Genomic DNA, 18,624 nt, shown 5'->3' with positions numbered 1-18,624 from the left:
GTGATCCAACGTGGAACCGCTGGAATGGCTAAGTGGGCGTGGTCTAAGTGACCGTGCGTTTCAGTGGTCAGGTGTTAGCTGTCAACCGAACGTCAGTCTGAGGCCAGAGAAGTAACATTCAGGTTATTACAATTCTGCCTGGATAGTTATTCCAGAAGACTCCAGAGCTTCCCTATTGAGAGCTTCAATACCCAGAGCTTCATTATCCAGAGCTTCAATATCAGGAGCTTAAATATCCAGAGCTTCAATATCCAGAGATTCCCAATCCAGTACTTTCCTATCCAGAACTTCCCTATCCAGAGCTTCAATATCCAGAGCTTCTCTATTGAGGGCTTCAATATCCAGAGCTTCATTATCCAGAGCTTCAATATCAGGAGCTTAAATATCCAGAGCTTCAATATCCAGAGATTCCCAATCCAGTACTTTCCTATCCAGAACTTCCCTATCCAGAGCTTCAATATCCAGAGCTTCTCTATTGAGGGCTTCAATATCCAGAGCTTCATTATCCAGAGCTTCAATATCAGGAGCTTAAATATCCAGAGCTTCAATATCCAGAGATTCCCAATCCAGTACTTTCCTATCCAGAGCTTCATTATCCAGAGCTTCAATATCCAGAGCTTCTCTATTGAGGGCTTCAATATCCAGAGCTTCATTATCCAGAGCTTCAATATCCAGAGCTTCTCTATTGAGGGCTTCAATATCCAGAGCTTCATTATCCAGAGCTTCAATATCAGGAGCTTAAATATCCAGAGCTTCAATATCCAGAGATTCCCAATCCAGTACTTTCCTATCCAGAACTTCCCTATCCAGAGCTTCAATATCCAGAGCTTCTCTATTGAGGGCTTCAATATCCAGAGCTTCATTATCCAGAGCTTCAATATCAGGAGCTTAAATATCCAGAGCTTCAATATCCAGAGATTCCCAATCCAGTACTTTCCTATCCAGAACTTCCCTATCCAGAGCTTCAATATCCAGAGCTTCTCTATTGAGGGCTTCAATATCCAGAGCTTCATTATCCAGAGCTTCAATATCAGGAGCTTAAATATCCAGAGCTTCAATATCCAGAGATTCCCAATCCAGTACTTTCCTATCCAGAACTTCCCTATCCAGAGCTTCAATATCCAGAGCTTCTCTATTGAGGGCTTCAATATCCAGAGCTTCATTATCCAGAGCTTCAATATCCAGAGCTTCTCTATTGAGGGCTTCAATATCCAGAGCTTCATTATCCAGAGCTTCAATATCCAGAGCTTCTCTATTGAGGGCTTCAATATCCAGAGCTTCATTATCCAGAGCTTCAATATCCAGAGCTTCTCTATCGAGAGCTTCAATATCCAGAGCTTCCCTATCAACAGAGTGAATCCTTTAATTTGTTAGCTGCTGGTCCTGCAGTCCTACAGCTATTTATTTGTTCACTGAAAGTTTTTTAATTGCTGATTGTGTATGTATTGTGTTAATTAAGTGAAATTAGATGCACTGGTTACAAATGTAATCAAACCAGTTATAAAGTCAAGCAAAATGAAACATAAATCAATATGAATCATCCACCCGTCACCGGGTATGACCTGCTATTGTATTTTGTAATTACAATACTGAGAATAAAGAGTCGAAATTAAAGCAGTGTTACGTGTATCACTGAAGGGAAGACTTTGCCTTGATTGCAAAATGGCTAGAACTTTGCTTTGATTAGTAATGGGAATTTTGAGTCATCATTTATAAACCCGTACGGTTATAACCAAGCATTTTTAAAGCATGTTCACTGGTCTGTATTCAGCCATATCAAATGGGCTTAAGTGTGTAGCACTTAATTATAAATACATTAATACTTTGTGTAAAATGTGCTAATGTTGCCCAGCACATTACCTCAGGATATGTTAGGCAGCCATCTTGCAAATTTGTATTCAAAAATAATAAGTATTATTCTCTTATATCATGTTTCATTTTATTAGTCCTTAAAAAAATTAACCCCAGAATGACAGATTGATAATATTTTATTGTAGTTTATATCACCTAAAGGCAAAACATGGTATAGTGTAGGCTCTACAGTTGGTATAAAGCCTGCCACTTTATATTTGTACATGTCACATTATGTTTTATTTCTATTTTTGGGTGTGAGGATCTTTGGATTCTTAACCACGGTGAAGACACACGCACACTCAATTTCCGCAATTACCACAACACTAAATCATTTGCACTCACTGAGGGCACTACAAGTCTCATAATAATTTACGGAAGTTAGTGCACACCAACAGTATATTTGTGTAATCGCATTATATCTTAGGTTGTGCTGAATTATATAAGGCTTGGGGAGGATCTTTGGATTCTTACCCACCATGCAGCTCTTCTTACCACACAGGCTTTATCACATAACATCTATCATCTGGGCAGCATGAAGGCTATGCAGATAAACCTACAAATACCTAGTGTCACTGTGACTGATTGGGAATACAGAATATGCCATCCCTCTCACCCTGAGAGCATGGCCATTTTTGCTCGCTTGGTTCCCAGACAGTGGTGGCTGGGGCTTTGTCAGGATTTGAACTCAGCATGTTAGGGAAAATCCGATAACTTGTGCTGATATTATAAAGCTGTCCCATGCAAGAGTGTTATCATAGAAGAAAAAAGTTTTAAAAACATTCACCTGCAAAACAAAACACCTGAAAATGGAAAAAAAAAATATTTAATTGTGTAACAATATTACACAAAAAAAACAATTGACTAAACCTAGGAATGAAATATCACACTCATCTCAATGTTTCTGGGTTTGCAACCAAACACAAAATAGCCAGTCAGCATCCCCCGATGTCGGTCGAAACTCTGCACTGCAGATATGCATGACATGTAAATAGCACACAGGAAGGCTGCATGCAAGAATCCAAAACTTTTTTTTTTTTTACAATTTCTACAGTCTTTGCATACATGGATTTGGGACGTTTCTCCCATTTTTCCTGGCATAGTTGGATTTGGAGTGTCTGTGGACCCAACAGCTGAGGTAGCTAAGTGAGTGTGAGCCTGTGAAGGTGCTGTTATGGCTGTCTTGAGATTGTTGGATCAAGTGGTTAAGGCTCTGGGTTGTTCATTAGAAGGTCACAATTTAAGCCTCAGCACCAGCAAGCTGCTATTTTTTCTTCCATGTATCTTTTGTTGATATTTCCATCTCCAGCTACCACAAGATGTAGTGGTCTTTCCACAGATGTACTATGGGTTTAAACTCTCTGATTTTGCCACCAGGACTCATTTGATTCAGTTGTGACAGAAAAAGACCACTCTACAGTACACAATCTATTTAACTGTAATAATTTTAATAAACTTAATAGCCCTGTACTAATACATGCTTTCCTGTTATGGTTAGGACAATGGACTAACAACAGGGACCCAAGTTCAAACCCCACAGAAGGCTACAGAGTAAAAACAGTGGAAGAGGTTTCCCATGAAAGATTCTTTTGGCCTAATAGTGACAGAATAAGACCACTCTATAATACAAAAATCAAAGATTATCATATAGATAAAAAAGAAATCATTGTAATCTTTAAGCCAAAGAGCAATAAACATATGTCCAAATAAATTTCATAGCCCCATTTAAGTTGGTGCTTTCCTGGTATAATGGTTAGGACAATGGACTCTGACTATAGGGACCCAGGTTTGAAGAGTGAAAACAGTAGAAGAGGTCTCCCATGAAAGATGCCTTTGACCTCTACAGTACACAATCTATCATGATTTTAATCTATAAGCCACAGAGCAATTAACATGGGTCAAAATAAACTTGTAGAGGTGTGTAAATTAGTGAACACGATGTCTGATGCTGTAGTATGCTCTGGCCCATTCCCAGTGCAGCGTGGAGATGTACTGTAGCTTACAGAAGGTTATGGTTGCTGAACTGCTGGATGTCCAGGTGGTGCTCTGAAAACAAGGTGGGCTTCATAGATAATTGGAGCACTTTTGAGGGCAAGGCTGGCCTGATAGGACGGGATGGTGTCTATCCCACAAAGGTGCTGCTCTCAGTTCTTGCAGCATAGCACATAGTTTAAGAACAAGCCTAGTTAATCAGTGACAATCCAAAGCCAAGCCCAGGGAGCAGAAAAGCAGGCTAATCCGACCGTCTGCTAAATTTAATAGCCTCATTCAAATAGGTGCTTTCCTGTTTTAATAGTAAGGAGAATAGACTCTGACCAGAGGGCCCCAAGTTCAAATCCCACAGAAGGCTACAGCATGAAAACAGTGGAAGAGATCTCCCAAGAAAGATTCTTTTGGCCTAGTAGGGACCAACAAGACCACCCTACAGTACACAATCTATAATAGTTTTAATCTTTAAGCCACAGAGCAATAACCATAGGTCAAAATCAACTTAATATCCCAAGACTAATAGGTGCTTTCCTGGTGTAATGGTTAGGATAATGGACTCTGACCACATTAACCCATTCAAACCCTAAAGAAGTCTACAGAGGGAAATCGGTGCAAGTGGTCTTCTATGCAAAACACTTTTGCCATAATGGTGACAGAACAAGACCACTCTACAGTACACAATCTATAATAATTGTAATCTATAAGCCACAGAGCAATAAACATTTGTCAAAATTAAACTTAATAGCCTAGTTCTAATAGGTGCTTTCCTGGTGTAATGATTAGGACAGTGGACTCATACAACAGGGACCCAAATTCAAATCCCACAGAAGGCTACAGAGTGAAATTGATGCAAGTGGTTGTGCTTTGCAAAACACATCAAAATAACCTTAATAACCCAGTACAAAAGAGGTTCAAAAGTAAGAGATTAGCTTTTTCTAGGTGGCCTAAGAACATTCAGAGTGTTGTCCTGAAATACACTGCAGCATTGTCTTGGTAATATGTTTTGGGTTTGTCATGATGAAAGGTGAATCTTCATCCCAATTTGAGATTGTGTGCAGCAGGTAATCTTCCTAAACTGTATTAAGCCATCCCTTAGTTCTGATTCTGAGAGAAGGATAAATGCAGCTCATTACTATTACAGAGAAGCACCCTGATAGCATATATGCCACTGAAATGCTTTACCATAGAAAGCATATTACCAGTTGATTAGCAGTACCTGTTTTTGTTCGTCCATCCATAGAATTTGGAGCCGGGAAGCTTTAATTTTTTTATCAGACCAGAGAATCTTCACCCTCTTGCTCTCTATGTGCTTGCCATAGGCCACTCACCGCTCACTTATTTTTATTTTTTTAAAGAAAAATCTTCTACCATGAAGCACTTACTGATGGAAGTATTTCAGAGATGGTTGAAATTTTGGTAGGTTCTCCCATTTTTAGGAGGACTTCTAAAGCTATGTTATAGTGACCTTTAGGTTCTTGTTCAGTCCCTCACCAAAGCCCTTATAGCTTGTTTTAGAAGAGATTGGCTAGACAGCCAGCTTTAGAAAGAGTCCTGGTGGATCCAAACTTCTTCCACAATTAAAGATTTAGACTTGGTTTTGTACTATGTAAAATTTCTTCCAGTTCTTGGATTGGCTTTCATTCTGATATGCATTGATATTGTGGTACTTCCTACATACAGCTGTGTGTCATTTGAAAGCACATCCAGTTACTTTAATTTGACCCAGATGGACTCCCGTTTAAAGCAGTCCTCAAGATAATCAGAGCGAACAGGATGCACCTGAGCTCAATGTGGAATGACTTGCCCAAGGGTTTGAGTACCTAGCTAAATCAGATGTCTTTCTGTTTTTGACTTTTTTTTGTTGACATTATTGGTTATTGTCTAAAAATTAATGACCAAGAACTAAATGTAATCTTTTTTAATTAAATTTAAAATACACAAATGTGTGCAAAAAATGAAAGGGACTGAATAGATTCTCAACTGTATACAAATACACATTAACAAACAGGTCTAGCATGAACAATATGGTTTATACAATAATCTGGTTATAACAATAGTCTTAATTGTCTTGTAAAGCCTTAATTAAGTAGAAAAAAAAAACAAACGTAGCAAATTACAACAAATGAGAATTCTGTAGTTGTCAGAAACGCCAGTTGCCACGCCAAAAATATGAACACGACAAAATACAGAGTTAAAAGAACCACGATTTATTATCAAAAACAGGGAATTGAATCTCGAGCAATAGAAACATGGCACAGCAAACAAACATTAAAATGACTAACCAAGCGACAGATAATAAATAAACAGACATGATAATTAACAGGCAATTAGGAAATGTGACTCCAGAAGTGAAACACGTGACACAACAAGCTGCCCCCTTATATATATATATAAAATCAAGCAATCTTAGCTTATGATATAATTGCAAAGAAAGCAGATGTCATGTGGAGGCTTTTGCTTGCTGAGTTGTGCACAATTGTGTATCTCAACAAAGCAATGACAAATATGAAATCACAGAGCTTTTCTGAGCTTGCAAGCTTGTGAAAGTGGTTTCATTTTCATGTTCTCTGAAGGCTGGTATGTTGTTATGTATAAATGCATGATAAATATGACCATCACACAAGTGGAAGCACAATTGTATAGGACGTCTTCCTACGCTGTAGCATTAAAATTTCCCTGTACTCAAGCCCAAAAATTTTCCAGCTTGATATTGCTCCTGTGCACAAAGTGAGGTCCATGAAAATGTGGCATACCAAAGTTGGAATGGAAGAACTTGAGTGGCCTGCACAGAACCCTCAGCCCCTCTGAACATCTTTGCTATGAGATTGAAGGCTGATACACACCAGGCTGCCTCACCCAACATCATGGCCTGACCTCAATAATATTTTTGTGGCTGAAATTCAGAACAAAGAAATCTAAAGGACATGGGGACAGATTTCTCCAAACTGAATAGATAAAGGTTAAAGAAAGAAATCACTTTCTCCCAAACTGACTAGCTAGGGTGAGTTATTATAGACTTCCTGTCATTCTCCTCTGATCACTCTCATTATGTTTCAGCCAGTAGACAATCTGTAAACTGTAGAGATTGTTCTGTGTGAAATTTGCAGGAGATCAGCAGTTTATAAAATACCCAAACCAGCTCACCTTACACCAACAACCATGCCCTGCTGATATTTAATGTTGAACTTTAACTGCAGCCAAATGATGGACTGATTAGAATACTGCAAAAATATTTTTTTTCTAATAAAGTGACATGTGACTGTATTCTATACTGTATATAGTCCATTTCAACAAAAGTCTTAACTCAAGTCTATGTGAAAAGCAACTTGACATGAGCATAACAAGGTCATTGCTATCAAATGACCTTAATTCCTAGGACTTATTATAGCGTGTGCACATTTCTATCAGAAGCAGAGTGGGACAAACACATTCCTTTGCTCAGGCAGGCAAGAATTTACAAGGAGCATGTATGTGTCATATTTATACACAGCCTATAATTTATATGTTGCTGTTTTAATGATTTATATTCCAAAATACAAAATTGAATCAGTCAAAACATATAATTATTCCTTGAAACAGGCAGTTTGAAAGAATCTAGTGGGACGTCATTACTACTACCATGGACACTGTTGCTGCTCTTGCCCTGTAGATGTCACCGGTGCATCTTGAAAACACAAGAATGAAGTTCCCTTTTCAGCAAAATTCCTTTTTTAAGCAAAATGCTTCATTCATTCTGATTTAATATGAGGAAGTGCTCTTAAGAGATTGCATATGCTTAGTTTTTCATGCTACTGTAAGCATCCATATAGCCATACATCCTGTTTTTGTACAGAACATTCAAGTAAGCCCTTGAGAAAGTTAGTGACAAAACTGTAAACCCCCTTGTGAAACCCCATCACATCAAAAATTTGCTTGTCAGTCATCTCAGCCATAATGAGTTGCAGAATATCTCTAAAGATCTTAAAAAACATGCATGCTAAAATAATATTAAAATGACACCACACAGTGACTACCACCTTCATTTTGTATGTAGAAATGTTCTTTAGGATGACACACTTCCCACTAACTAATGGCAAATCTGAGTGCTGAGTACTGAACCTCCCATCCCATTTCCCTGCATAGTTCACTATGCTACTACCTACGACATGCCCTGGAGAAATACAACCTGCCAAGAGACATTTAAGTGAAATTGAGGAATTGCTGATATATCACATAGGTAGGAGCATGATTTCAGTATCTCACTCTTGGTCTTAAATAGCAATTTGTAACAGTCCTGTCAATGTATATCATAACAACTAAAACTATGATAATCATTAACATTATTTCTCAACATAGTGTTAGACTGTATGTTGCAGTTAAGACGTAATCCTTTAATAAATTTAGATATCATAGGTTTTATGCATCATATAATTTTTGTAAAACAATTGAATGAACTAAATATTAACTGACCCTTTTTGTAAAATAATAATTAACTGAATATTCCTCTAGGCTATAATTAGGAAACTGTACTGTGCTAAGGACTTCTTACAAAATCAATTTCACTCAGGTTACTTGAAGTACCCTTTAAAAATTCTGTTACTGAAGCTTGAATTTTCAAGCAATTAAAAAAAAAGGATTAACAGTAAAAAAAATCAGCAAAAAAATACTGTTAATGTATGCACTATAAATGATCAGGAAAACAAACAAACACACAACAAGAGAGGTATCAATGGAAGAACATCATAACGACACTCATTGCTTTATCATGCTTACAGAAGCCCTCATAGATGTTCTACAGTGGCTTTGTGACAATTCAGAAAAAGGACACTGCTCATTACAGTGATGAAGCATGGTGCATCAAGCATAATGGTTTGTAGCTGATTTGCTTCTCCAGATCCTGGATAGCTTGCACTGAGAGAAAATTGAGATAAAATTGTTAAAACTGTTAACAGTTAAAAACGTTTAAATTGCATTAATACATGTTAATCAACCAGATTTTAAAATTTAGATACTGTGACATTACCTGAAAAGAAATGTTCATGAAAAACTTTCCAGAAAACAAATTGTTGAAGGCTTCTCTCACTCACTTTCCTGAACAGCACCTTTGAAAGGCAGAGGAGGTTATTAAGGAGCTTCTACCAGTTATTAAATACTTAGGATCAAATTTATTTTTAACTAACTGAACTGTGTATACTTTATCATCAAACTTTATCATTAAATCAGAAAAAGCACCATTTTGTGTGTGTGTGTTTATCAAATGTGTAAAATGTGTAATTACTGCTGTGGTTTAAAACATTTGATCAATCTATATACTAATCCACACTCACCAGCCACCTTGTGGACCTACTCATTTATGCAATTATCAAAAACCATGTGCTGGCATCAGAAGTGCATAACATCAGATCAGGAAAAAATGTGATCTCAGTGACTTTGACCACAGCTTGGTTGTTAGTGTTGGTGGCCAATTGGGCTGTTGAATTCATAAACTGATTATTTATACTTGGGATTCTGCAGCACAGACTGTAGAGCGTACACAGAATGGTGTAGAAAAACAAAAAAAAAAAAGAAATCCATTAAGCTACAATTCTGTATCTTTTACAAATCTATATCTACATGACGTCATATATTGAGCTGCTGCAACGTGATTGGTTGATTGGATAATTAGTTAATTCAGGTGTCCGTGTGTTCCTAATAAAGTGGCGTTCAGCGTACCTAATCATAATAAGCCATTTCATGTTAGCCTTTTAAACGTTTACATTTTTATTTTTTATTTTAATTATTATATTTAGTAGGATTTTTTTAAATCGAAACTCACGTTGCATTTAGAAGAGCAGAGATAAGCAACCAATGGGAAAGAGCGCGTGAGCAAAGAGAGACTGCGCATGCGGCATCGGTAGAGGAGAGAGAGCCACGCGCTCGTGCTCACGACTCAGTCAGAGGGCGAATGAGAACAGAAGCTGAACGCTGCTTAAAAATGTCAAGGTTTGTCTCATGCATGATTTCTTTGCTACTGGTTATATTGCTGTGTGGTTGTTTGTTTCATGTATTTCTCTGCGCAAATCTTTTCAGTGAAGTTATTGACTTATTTAAAAGGTTTCTGGTCTTAAAAGAATCATATGAACAAATATGAGACGACTCAAGGCTACTGATTCGGAGTCATATGAATCGAACAGCACCTAGTCTAAATGTACAGTGTGAAGAAGAGAGGTAATGCTGTTCAACATTCATGGCGTCGAAATCGAAAGTTGGACAAGTCAGAAGTGGCTTACAGTTGCATAAAAGTAGACATTTGGGTAGTTTCATATAAAAGCCAATTAAAACTAGGAACTGAAACAACTAACTTGGCTCCATCCATTGTATCAAAGGCTCAAAGGAACATTGGTACAAATAATCAGGCTTTGTTTTGTCCTTCAGATTGAATAAACAAACCGTGATGTTGCAGAGCAGAGAGTCAGTCGTATATTATTTCTGTTTTCCTTCTTTACAGGAGGCTCAAAGACATGGCTTCACCTGTCACTTTAATAGGGACACGTGCTAATGCTAATTAGTAATGTCATTAACCAATCATGTGGTAGGAGCACAGTGCATAACATCACACAGATACAGGTCAAGAGCTTCAGTTACTGTTCACATCAAACATCAGAATGGGGAAAAATAGTGATCTCTTTCTGCTTAACTGTGAGTATTACAGAAGCTGTTGATCTTGTGGGATTTTTGGATAAAATCGGCATCTATACTTTACACAGAAAGGTATGAAATACAAACAAACAAACCAAAAAAATATCCTGTTTTGTGGAGGAGCCGCAGTCTGAATTTTTATTGCTCATGTTCAGAGCAATAAATACCATTGTGGGACAGTAGAATGTAATTAGGGCACAGGGTCACTGAGATATGACACAGATGAATATGATTATGGTTGACTTGCACAGCTTGAATGCAGTTAAGGTGTGTGTGTGATGGGGAGAGAGTGAGAGTGTGAGTGATGGAGAGACTGTGTGCGGGAGAGTGCGGGAGACTGTGTGCGGGAGAGTGTGTGCGAGATTGTGTGTGGGAGCGAGATTGAGTGCGCGAGAGTGTGTGTGGGAGAGAGTGAGTGCGCGAGTGTGTGTGGGAGAGTGCGCGAGTGTGTATGTTGAACAGTGTGTGGTAGAGAGTGCGTGTGTGTGGGAGAGTGCGAGAGAGTGTGTGTGTGCGTGAGGGAGACAGCGAGAGAGAGAGTGAGCGAGAACGACTGAGGTCAGATTTATTTTGTTGTGTATAAATATTTTCTTAACTGATTGAATTGTTTAACAGTAATCATTTCCTGTTAACTAAAGAAAACCAAATAACCTCACAGCCACAGTGTTGCAACACACAACAGATGTTTTTTGATGCTTGAGATCCTTTGGGTTGAACCAAAGAAAAAAATCATAAGCTTTATGATATACCTTTATGATATACCTTGTAGAACTTTAGTGTAATTAAGTAACAATTTCTTTTGCTTTAAACTTTCCCCTAAATTCCTCATCACTACAGGTTTGACTTCTTTAACAGCAGGTGTAGCAAACAGGAACAAATTGTATGGTAGAGAAAATATCCTGAAACAGGAATTTTCTTTCAGGTCAGACATGAGTTTCCAATGTCTGTCAACTTTAGTTTTATTCGTTTATTCGAGTTTATTCATCAACTAAAGGCTTTTGTTTTGAAAATATATTTTCAGGACTGTATAAAAAAAGTAGTCTATTATCATAACACACTGCTATAATAAACAATTAATTATACACTATTAAATGAAGCTCAAAACCAGCAATGTTTAAGGTCAGGGGTAAGGGAGCACAACAGCATCCCATTAATGATGACTGAAATATTACAGTGAACTGAATCTTATCAAATATGATTAAAAATACAAATAGATCCCCAGCACTCTTCACTGTCAATTACTAAAGCAAGATAAAACACAACGCAAGATAAAACCTACACACATTCATGGCACAGCAAAATCTGTTGCATTTATGCAATGGGTGCTTGTTGATGCAGTCTGGGATTAGAGAAATCAGAGATTGCGCAAATTGGAAGTTTGCAACATTAAAAAAAAAACACCTACAGCATTGCTGTCTAACAGAAAGGGAAAAGTCATGTGGATCACTAACCCGCTTGTGATTCACAACAGATTTCTGATGCCCTTATTTACTTGACATATTGGCTGATATGTGACTCTTTTGTTTTTCAGTTAATATTAGGCTACAAGCCTGTACATTTTAATAGTAGTTGATTAATCTTCTTCTAATTAAGATGTATTATACAAACTTTTTTTGGCAAAATAGCAAAGATTGGCAGTGAGTAGATGAGAATGGTTCTTTATAAATATGTTAAAAAAAATGTACAACCACATTAGCTTATGTTTCATGTGACTAAAATACTAAGATTGCAGTTGATGTAGGCTGGATGTGCATGTCTTACAGCTTATCTGGTCTTTCTCTTTTAGGTTTGCTATTTTGGTGTGGCTCTTGGCTGTGTCATGCATGGGTAAGCCAATATTGTCTAGTTTCAGAAATCAGACCGGATATTCTGACAGGGAACTGAAATCCATACAACAGCAGAGGCTCATGCGACTCTAAATAACAATCACATTACTCAAGAAAATAGCCAAGATGTGAAGCAATATTGTTATTCTTTCCCAAGCAGAATAGCTTTTTAGTATGATTAAGGCCATGTATGCATTGATCTCACTTTCTACTGAGTGAAAGTCTTTTTTTTTTTTTTTTTTTTTTTAAAAACACAGTTATACTGGGTGTTTCCCAACATACTTTAATTCAAGATTGTTTGTAATAACAAGTAATCTCAGATAGTTTTGTAGTGAATCAGCCTAGGTCTGAATAAATGTGGGACAAGGGAGTGTATGCTAACTGACACACACCTTATGAACTAGTCATTGTTAAAAAAGAAAAAAAGGGAAGTAGACATTGGAAACCAAGATTCTTGTAGTGAAATAAGAACTAAGCTTGACCCCAAAGAATATTAGTAAGTCGATATTTGAACTATTTGCATTTTTTTTTTCTCATGTGAGCAAACCTAGTGGTTATAGCCCTAGAGCTTAGTTTCTTTATTTCATCAGACAATACTTATGTATCTGGCTTGTGTATTTCCTGGGAGTTTCCTTTCTCTTGTCACGTTAGTATTAAGTGATTCTACAACCTTGCTAGCTTAGCCATCCTGAATCTCAGCCTGTGTACCAGTTCTGTCTGTTTATTTTGTTTTCCAAGTATTGTCCTTTCTATTTAATATCAATTAAATATTAATTACATTTTTTGAAAGTGATTAAAGGTTAGAAGATGCTCTGAGGTTGTTTTATTCTGGATATATAAAAGATAAGTCTAAGTAACTTTACTAGTCATTACAATTCCCTGAATGTTCCCTAAAAAAACTAAATGTTTCTTTTAGCCTTGTAGTCTTTCTATTCTTGCAACGGGTACATCCACGATCTCTTAATTACTGATGAATTTAATTCTATTAATAGCTACCTTGCGCTTTATGAGCAATGCCTGTACTTCTGCACATTTATGCAGTAATGTTATCAGCCAGTCACATACACAGTGCACAATGCTATCATGGCCTTAGACTCTCCCAAACTTTAAGTTTGGGGAGGAATGAACTGATCTTTTTTATTTTTTTTCCAGATTTTAACTGTCCAGTTTGGTTGAGTCTCTGTCTTTGTTAGCCTTAGTTTCTTGTTCTTGGCAGATGGGAGTGGAACCTGATGTAGTCTTCCCCTGTTGAAGCTCATCCATCTTAGCATTTGATGTGTTGTGTGTTCTGAGATGCTTTTTTGCTCAACGCTGTTGTAAAGAGTGATTGAGTTACTATATTCTTGTCAGCTCAGAGTTGTCTGGTCATTCTCCTCTGAGCTCTCTTATCAAGAAAGTGTTTCAGCAAGCACAACCCCTGCTGACAGAATGTTTTTGATTTTCACACCTTTCTGTGTAAACTGTTACACTGTTTTGTGTGAAAATCCCACTTGCTCAAACCAGCACACGTAGTACCTACAAAAATGCCAAGGTTAAACTCCCAGTGAGTTTCATTAACCGAAGCGCTTGACCTGTAGCTACATGATTTTCTGCATTGTGCTGCTGCCACACGATCAGCCGATTGCATAACTGCGTAAATGTACAGGTGTTCCTCTTAGTGAATTAATTAATGTCTTGCATACATTACTTTATTCTACGGTTAGATTTTTTTTATTATTATTATATTCAGGTATGAGGACTATGAAAGCCTTTTCTGAAGCTTTATTTTGTTCATGGACTTGTTCATGATTAATTTTGAAGTATATTATGAATCATAGTTTTTGTTGATATTAACTAAGCCACTGTATGTCACTCGGCAATGCTCACAAGGCTTCTCCACGTGCTTTTCTCTAACTAGACCAGTTTCAGACAATACTTGATTATGTAACTCTTAACTATGAGCATACTTTAGACTGGTGGGTAGGGTTTCCTTCCTCTTTTGTCAGGTTAGTATAAAGTAATTCTACTGTGTTATCTGAGCCATTAATCTCTTTCCAGTGATTGTGTTCCAGCCTGGAAGCAGTTTTATTTGCTTGTATTTCAGATCTTGTCCTAACAGTTCCTACTTAATATCATTTACTAAATACTCAGGAATTTTCAGGAAGTGATTAGAAGATTATAATAATACTAACACTACTACCTCTAATAATGTGCAATTATGGATCAACTGGAAGGATACCAAAGATACCAATGCACATGCCATAAATCAGCTAAATTCAGCACAATAAACCCTTAATTAATGCAAAAGTCTGATTAAAATCATTAATCACATCATGATGTTCTTTGGGAGTTGTTAGGAGTGAACATGTATTACCAATTTCCTTCTTCCTTTCTATAATTTCTTCAGGATTGATATTCTTTTTTTTATCCTGCATAATAAACAAAAGATACAGTATAGTTATCATATTCTGGCATTACCAGTCTGTACAATCTGTCATGTCTCCCATCTAAAGTATAAGTATTAAATCTGTTAATCTCTTAATGTTGCAGACAGCAGAGCAACAGAGCCAAACCAGATTCTGAATGTCTCTGTCGGGCAGAGTGTGACCTTGCCATGCCCTTGCTCTGAAGATACTAATAAGCTCGTATGGCAGATTGGTGAGGAGATAGTTGTGAACCATTGTTGTACGGATGACCATCCACTACATGAATCATATGTGTACAGGACCCAACTCTTCCTGTTCAATACCAAAGGAAATTGCTCACTACTCCTCCGTAATGTGTCCTTGACTGATGAGAAGAGATTTACATGTTATGTTTTTGAAGGGAAAGATAATTTTCAGCACAGATATGAAGTTGAATTGAAAGTGAAAGGTAAGCTTTTAAGCTTTGACGTTCTTTGAATTTCACTGGATGCTATTATGTAGAAATGCAAAATAATTGACATTGTTGTCACTGTTTAGATGCTGTTTTGACGACTAACTACGCAGTCCCTCAAAATTACCTGCCTACGTCAAGTGAGTGTAGTATCAGCAGTATGGTTTTTGTGCTGTTAATTTTGATTTCTTTCTAATGAGTGTCTTATTTAATCTATTTTGAAATAGGGACATATTGCTTACTCCGATTTTGTCCTTTTTTCATCATGTCCCCAAGCACGATCCAACAAGACAGTCAGAATTATGAGCTGCTTGTTTTGTTTTTTTAACAGAACCTCACACAGGCTTTAAAGTTGGTGTTCCCTTGTTACTGATCCTGGTAATCCTGACCATACTGATTGTGGCACTCCTTATCCGAAGGCAGAGAAGACCAAGAATGGTACAAAATATTCACTTTATTCTACAGTATGGTGGTAATTTTAAAGACTAAAAGTATCTAAAACATGAATTGTAACAGATCGCATGGAAAAACTGCTGAGTTTTGAATCACAACTGCACAGTTACAGTACCTACTACTGTTTTAAAGTTTATTCAGTTGATCAATAAATAACAGTGCTTGGATTAAACTGATCAAGGATGTTAACCTTCTTCTGGTTTCTCCTAAATAAGTACTCAATTAAGTAAAATTCAAGTTAACTATACACATTCCTCATACAGTAATAACTGTTTAATAATGATTATTAAATGTTTTTTTTTACGATGTTACAGGTGGTGATCCAAGATCCACAAGCAAAACTGTTGGACCACACTCCTGTGTGAGAAGTAACATGATGCATTTTGGATGAGGCAATAATTATGACATCACTTCACTGTGAATTTTTTTATTTTATTTTATTTTTTTTACTTTGTTGAACACTGTAATATTTTCCTTAGGGCTTTTCACACTTGAAATAGTTAACCCTGGGTCATTCTAATCACCGAGTAAATGTAATCTCTCTCTCTTTTTTTTTTAATGCTTCACATTGCTCATACTTTAAAGGGTTGAAAATTAATCCTGCATATTCATACTCTGACCTTTTGCAATGTACATACCTAAACTCTGGTTTAACATTTATTATTTGCACATTTCCACTGTTAACAACCATGGATTGGAAAAAATATAGCATGCAACCAGTTTCAATAACAGCTTATCTTTCATCATGTTGATAAGCATCTGGTTTGGCATCTCAGTGCTTCAAAGTGTTGCTAGACCCCGCTTCAAAATTACAAGTGTGACACATTTTTGTGCCTGGGGTGAACAGAATTGTTTAGAATGATGATAACCTGGGGTTAAGCACAGTGTGAAAAGTGCTCTTGTGTGTATAAATGTGCATTTATTTCAACAGTTTTACATTTACTCTTACATGCATTTAAGTGGCAGATATCTACATCCAAAGTTACTTAACAATGAGTCAGAATCCAAATTAATACAAAGCTGGTAGGCTACTGAGTGGTGCAAAAGGAAAGAGTTCTCCCAGCTGTCTAGGGTTTGCACATTCAAATTGTGATGCAGGTATGTGGAAGAGGACAGAGAACACGGCTTAGAGGTAGCACATGCTAGCTTTCACCTTCTCTGGTTGGTAGCTGTTATATTATCAGGAAATGCCATCTAATGGATGGGAATTGGATAAGGAATTTTCTAATCAGTATTCGATTGGGTTTAACATATTTTCTAGTCCAGTACCATATTGTATCCTATGAACAGCTTTGTGAATAGCATTCTAAGCTCTGTGGTCTTTCTCCAAATCTTCACCTGACACTCAAAACTGTAAAGTCACTACTTGTACGTTTTCTCTGATAGGAACAAGATTATTACTGTGACATGAAGACTAATGTTAATCCAATGTTTTCCCTTATCACTCGCATAAATTCACAGCAGAAGCTTGCTGAGAATCTTTTGATTACTGGAGAATGCCAGTATTGGAATGAGCATTGGGATCAGCCAGTACACACGTGATTTTTCACTTGTTGTTTTCATGTGGAAGTCATCACAGCACTTATAATCGTTGATACATTTCCCCCACTATTAAGCTCTTTGAAATTTAAGGAAGCTTGGCTTTTTTTGGCAGAAAGCCCAGAACTGGAAAGTCACATATCATTGTTGACAACAGAAATGATAAAGGTGAGAAAGGAAACTATTTTCCAGTGCTTAATGTGTACTTATTATAACCTATTTAGCTTTTTAATTTTACATCATAAAAACTCCCTTCACAACAAACAAAGCTAGGCAAATAATAGACTGATATACTCAACTGAGAAAACAAGTTACTTGTCTAATCAATGCTCCACCCTGGACCTCTGTACCACCTTTTGTATTATATTTTATAGGCCTAGATTCAAAGGTCAGTGGTTTGTTATCTCCTGTCTGTTAACTCTAAAGGAGGTACTTAATGTGCAGAGGATTCGCTGACCACATTTTTTAGTGGAAACTATTGGAAACTAACATTTATTTGAAGTTTGTGTGGTGTTGATAGATAACTGCGTTACTGGCATTACTTCTGTAATTAAATCTACACCTGGGCTTGTTTTCTTCTGGTGTGTTTTTTTTATTGTAATACTCCCTATGGGATATTTTTCTTTCTTGTATTTAATACAAATGCAGCATGAAATTTAATTGTGTTTTTATGAGTGCCAATAAACTTTACAGAACTTTTCTATACATGTGTGTTTGTATTAATTGGTATTTACAAAAGTATTCAAAAACCATATCTCGGAGTATATTAGCACGTACACTGTATGGGTTTTTTTTTTTTTTTTTTTTTTTTTTTTTTTAATTACAGCCTGGCTTTAAAGTTGTAGAACAAGGCTGTTGTGCAAAAAATGACAGCAATGTTCCTTCCTTCCTGCTGCTGTTTCTGCTTGTCTGCATTCTATGTAGTATGAATATAAAATTTAAAGGAAAGCTGACCGGTGCATTCTTAGCCATTTCATGAGAATGTTGCAGTGACAGATTAAGGATCACTTTCCTAATACAAAATCAAGTAAAGCCTTTTGTTTTAACAATTGATTCGCTGATTTTAACTGACAAAACAGGGATAAAAATAAGAATTGGACTTGCTTTGTGAATCAGACTCAGTGTTTTTCTTTTATTTATTGCTTCTGTGTCAATGGATTTTTATCTAGACAGGCCTTGAATGCTTAAATAAACAAAATGGTTTATGTGACTGGACATTTAGACATGGTGTAAAGGTTAGAAGGAAGTGTTATATATTCAGGAACATTTTACCTGGCGAAACAGGAAGTCATGTACAACCTACGCCTCATACATGGAAAAGTCCCTGCTGTGTGGGTGTGAAAATTCCACTGTCTTCAACTTTCTATCCATAGTTGGACTTTAGGAGAAAACACCACATATTATTGTTCCATTCATTAAGTGGTTTTGGAAAGTCCCCTTCTCTACACCATCT

The 18,624-nt window shown here is 36.8% G+C and overlaps 1 protein-coding gene across 1 annotated transcript; it reads left to right on the top strand.

The window, feature by feature from the left end:
* The first annotated feature begins 9,713 nt into the window (after positions 1-9,713).
* si:dkey-192g7.3 (uncharacterized) lies at positions 9,714-17,876 on the top strand. Its single transcript, XM_060876301.1, has 6 exons — positions 9,714-9,801; positions 12,284-12,324; positions 14,853-15,176; positions 15,266-15,319; positions 15,511-15,617; positions 15,947-17,876. The coding sequence occupies exons 1-6, from the start codon at positions 9,764-9,766 to the stop codon at positions 15,995-15,997; spliced, it is 615 nt and encodes a 204-aa protein (XP_060732284.1). The 5' UTR covers positions 9,714-9,763; the 3' UTR covers positions 15,998-17,876.
* The last annotated feature ends 748 nt before the right edge of the window (positions 17,877-18,624 follow it).

This window comes from Tachysurus vachellii, chromosome 8 (assembly GCF_030014155.1).
Source record: "Tachysurus vachellii isolate PV-2020 chromosome 8, HZAU_Pvac_v1, whole genome shotgun sequence".
NCBI classification, from domain to species: Eukaryota; Metazoa; Chordata; class Actinopteri; order Siluriformes; family Bagridae; genus Tachysurus; species Tachysurus vachellii.
Note: the sequence above shows the minus strand (reverse complement) of the source record. Positions and strands in the feature narration are given on the sequence as shown.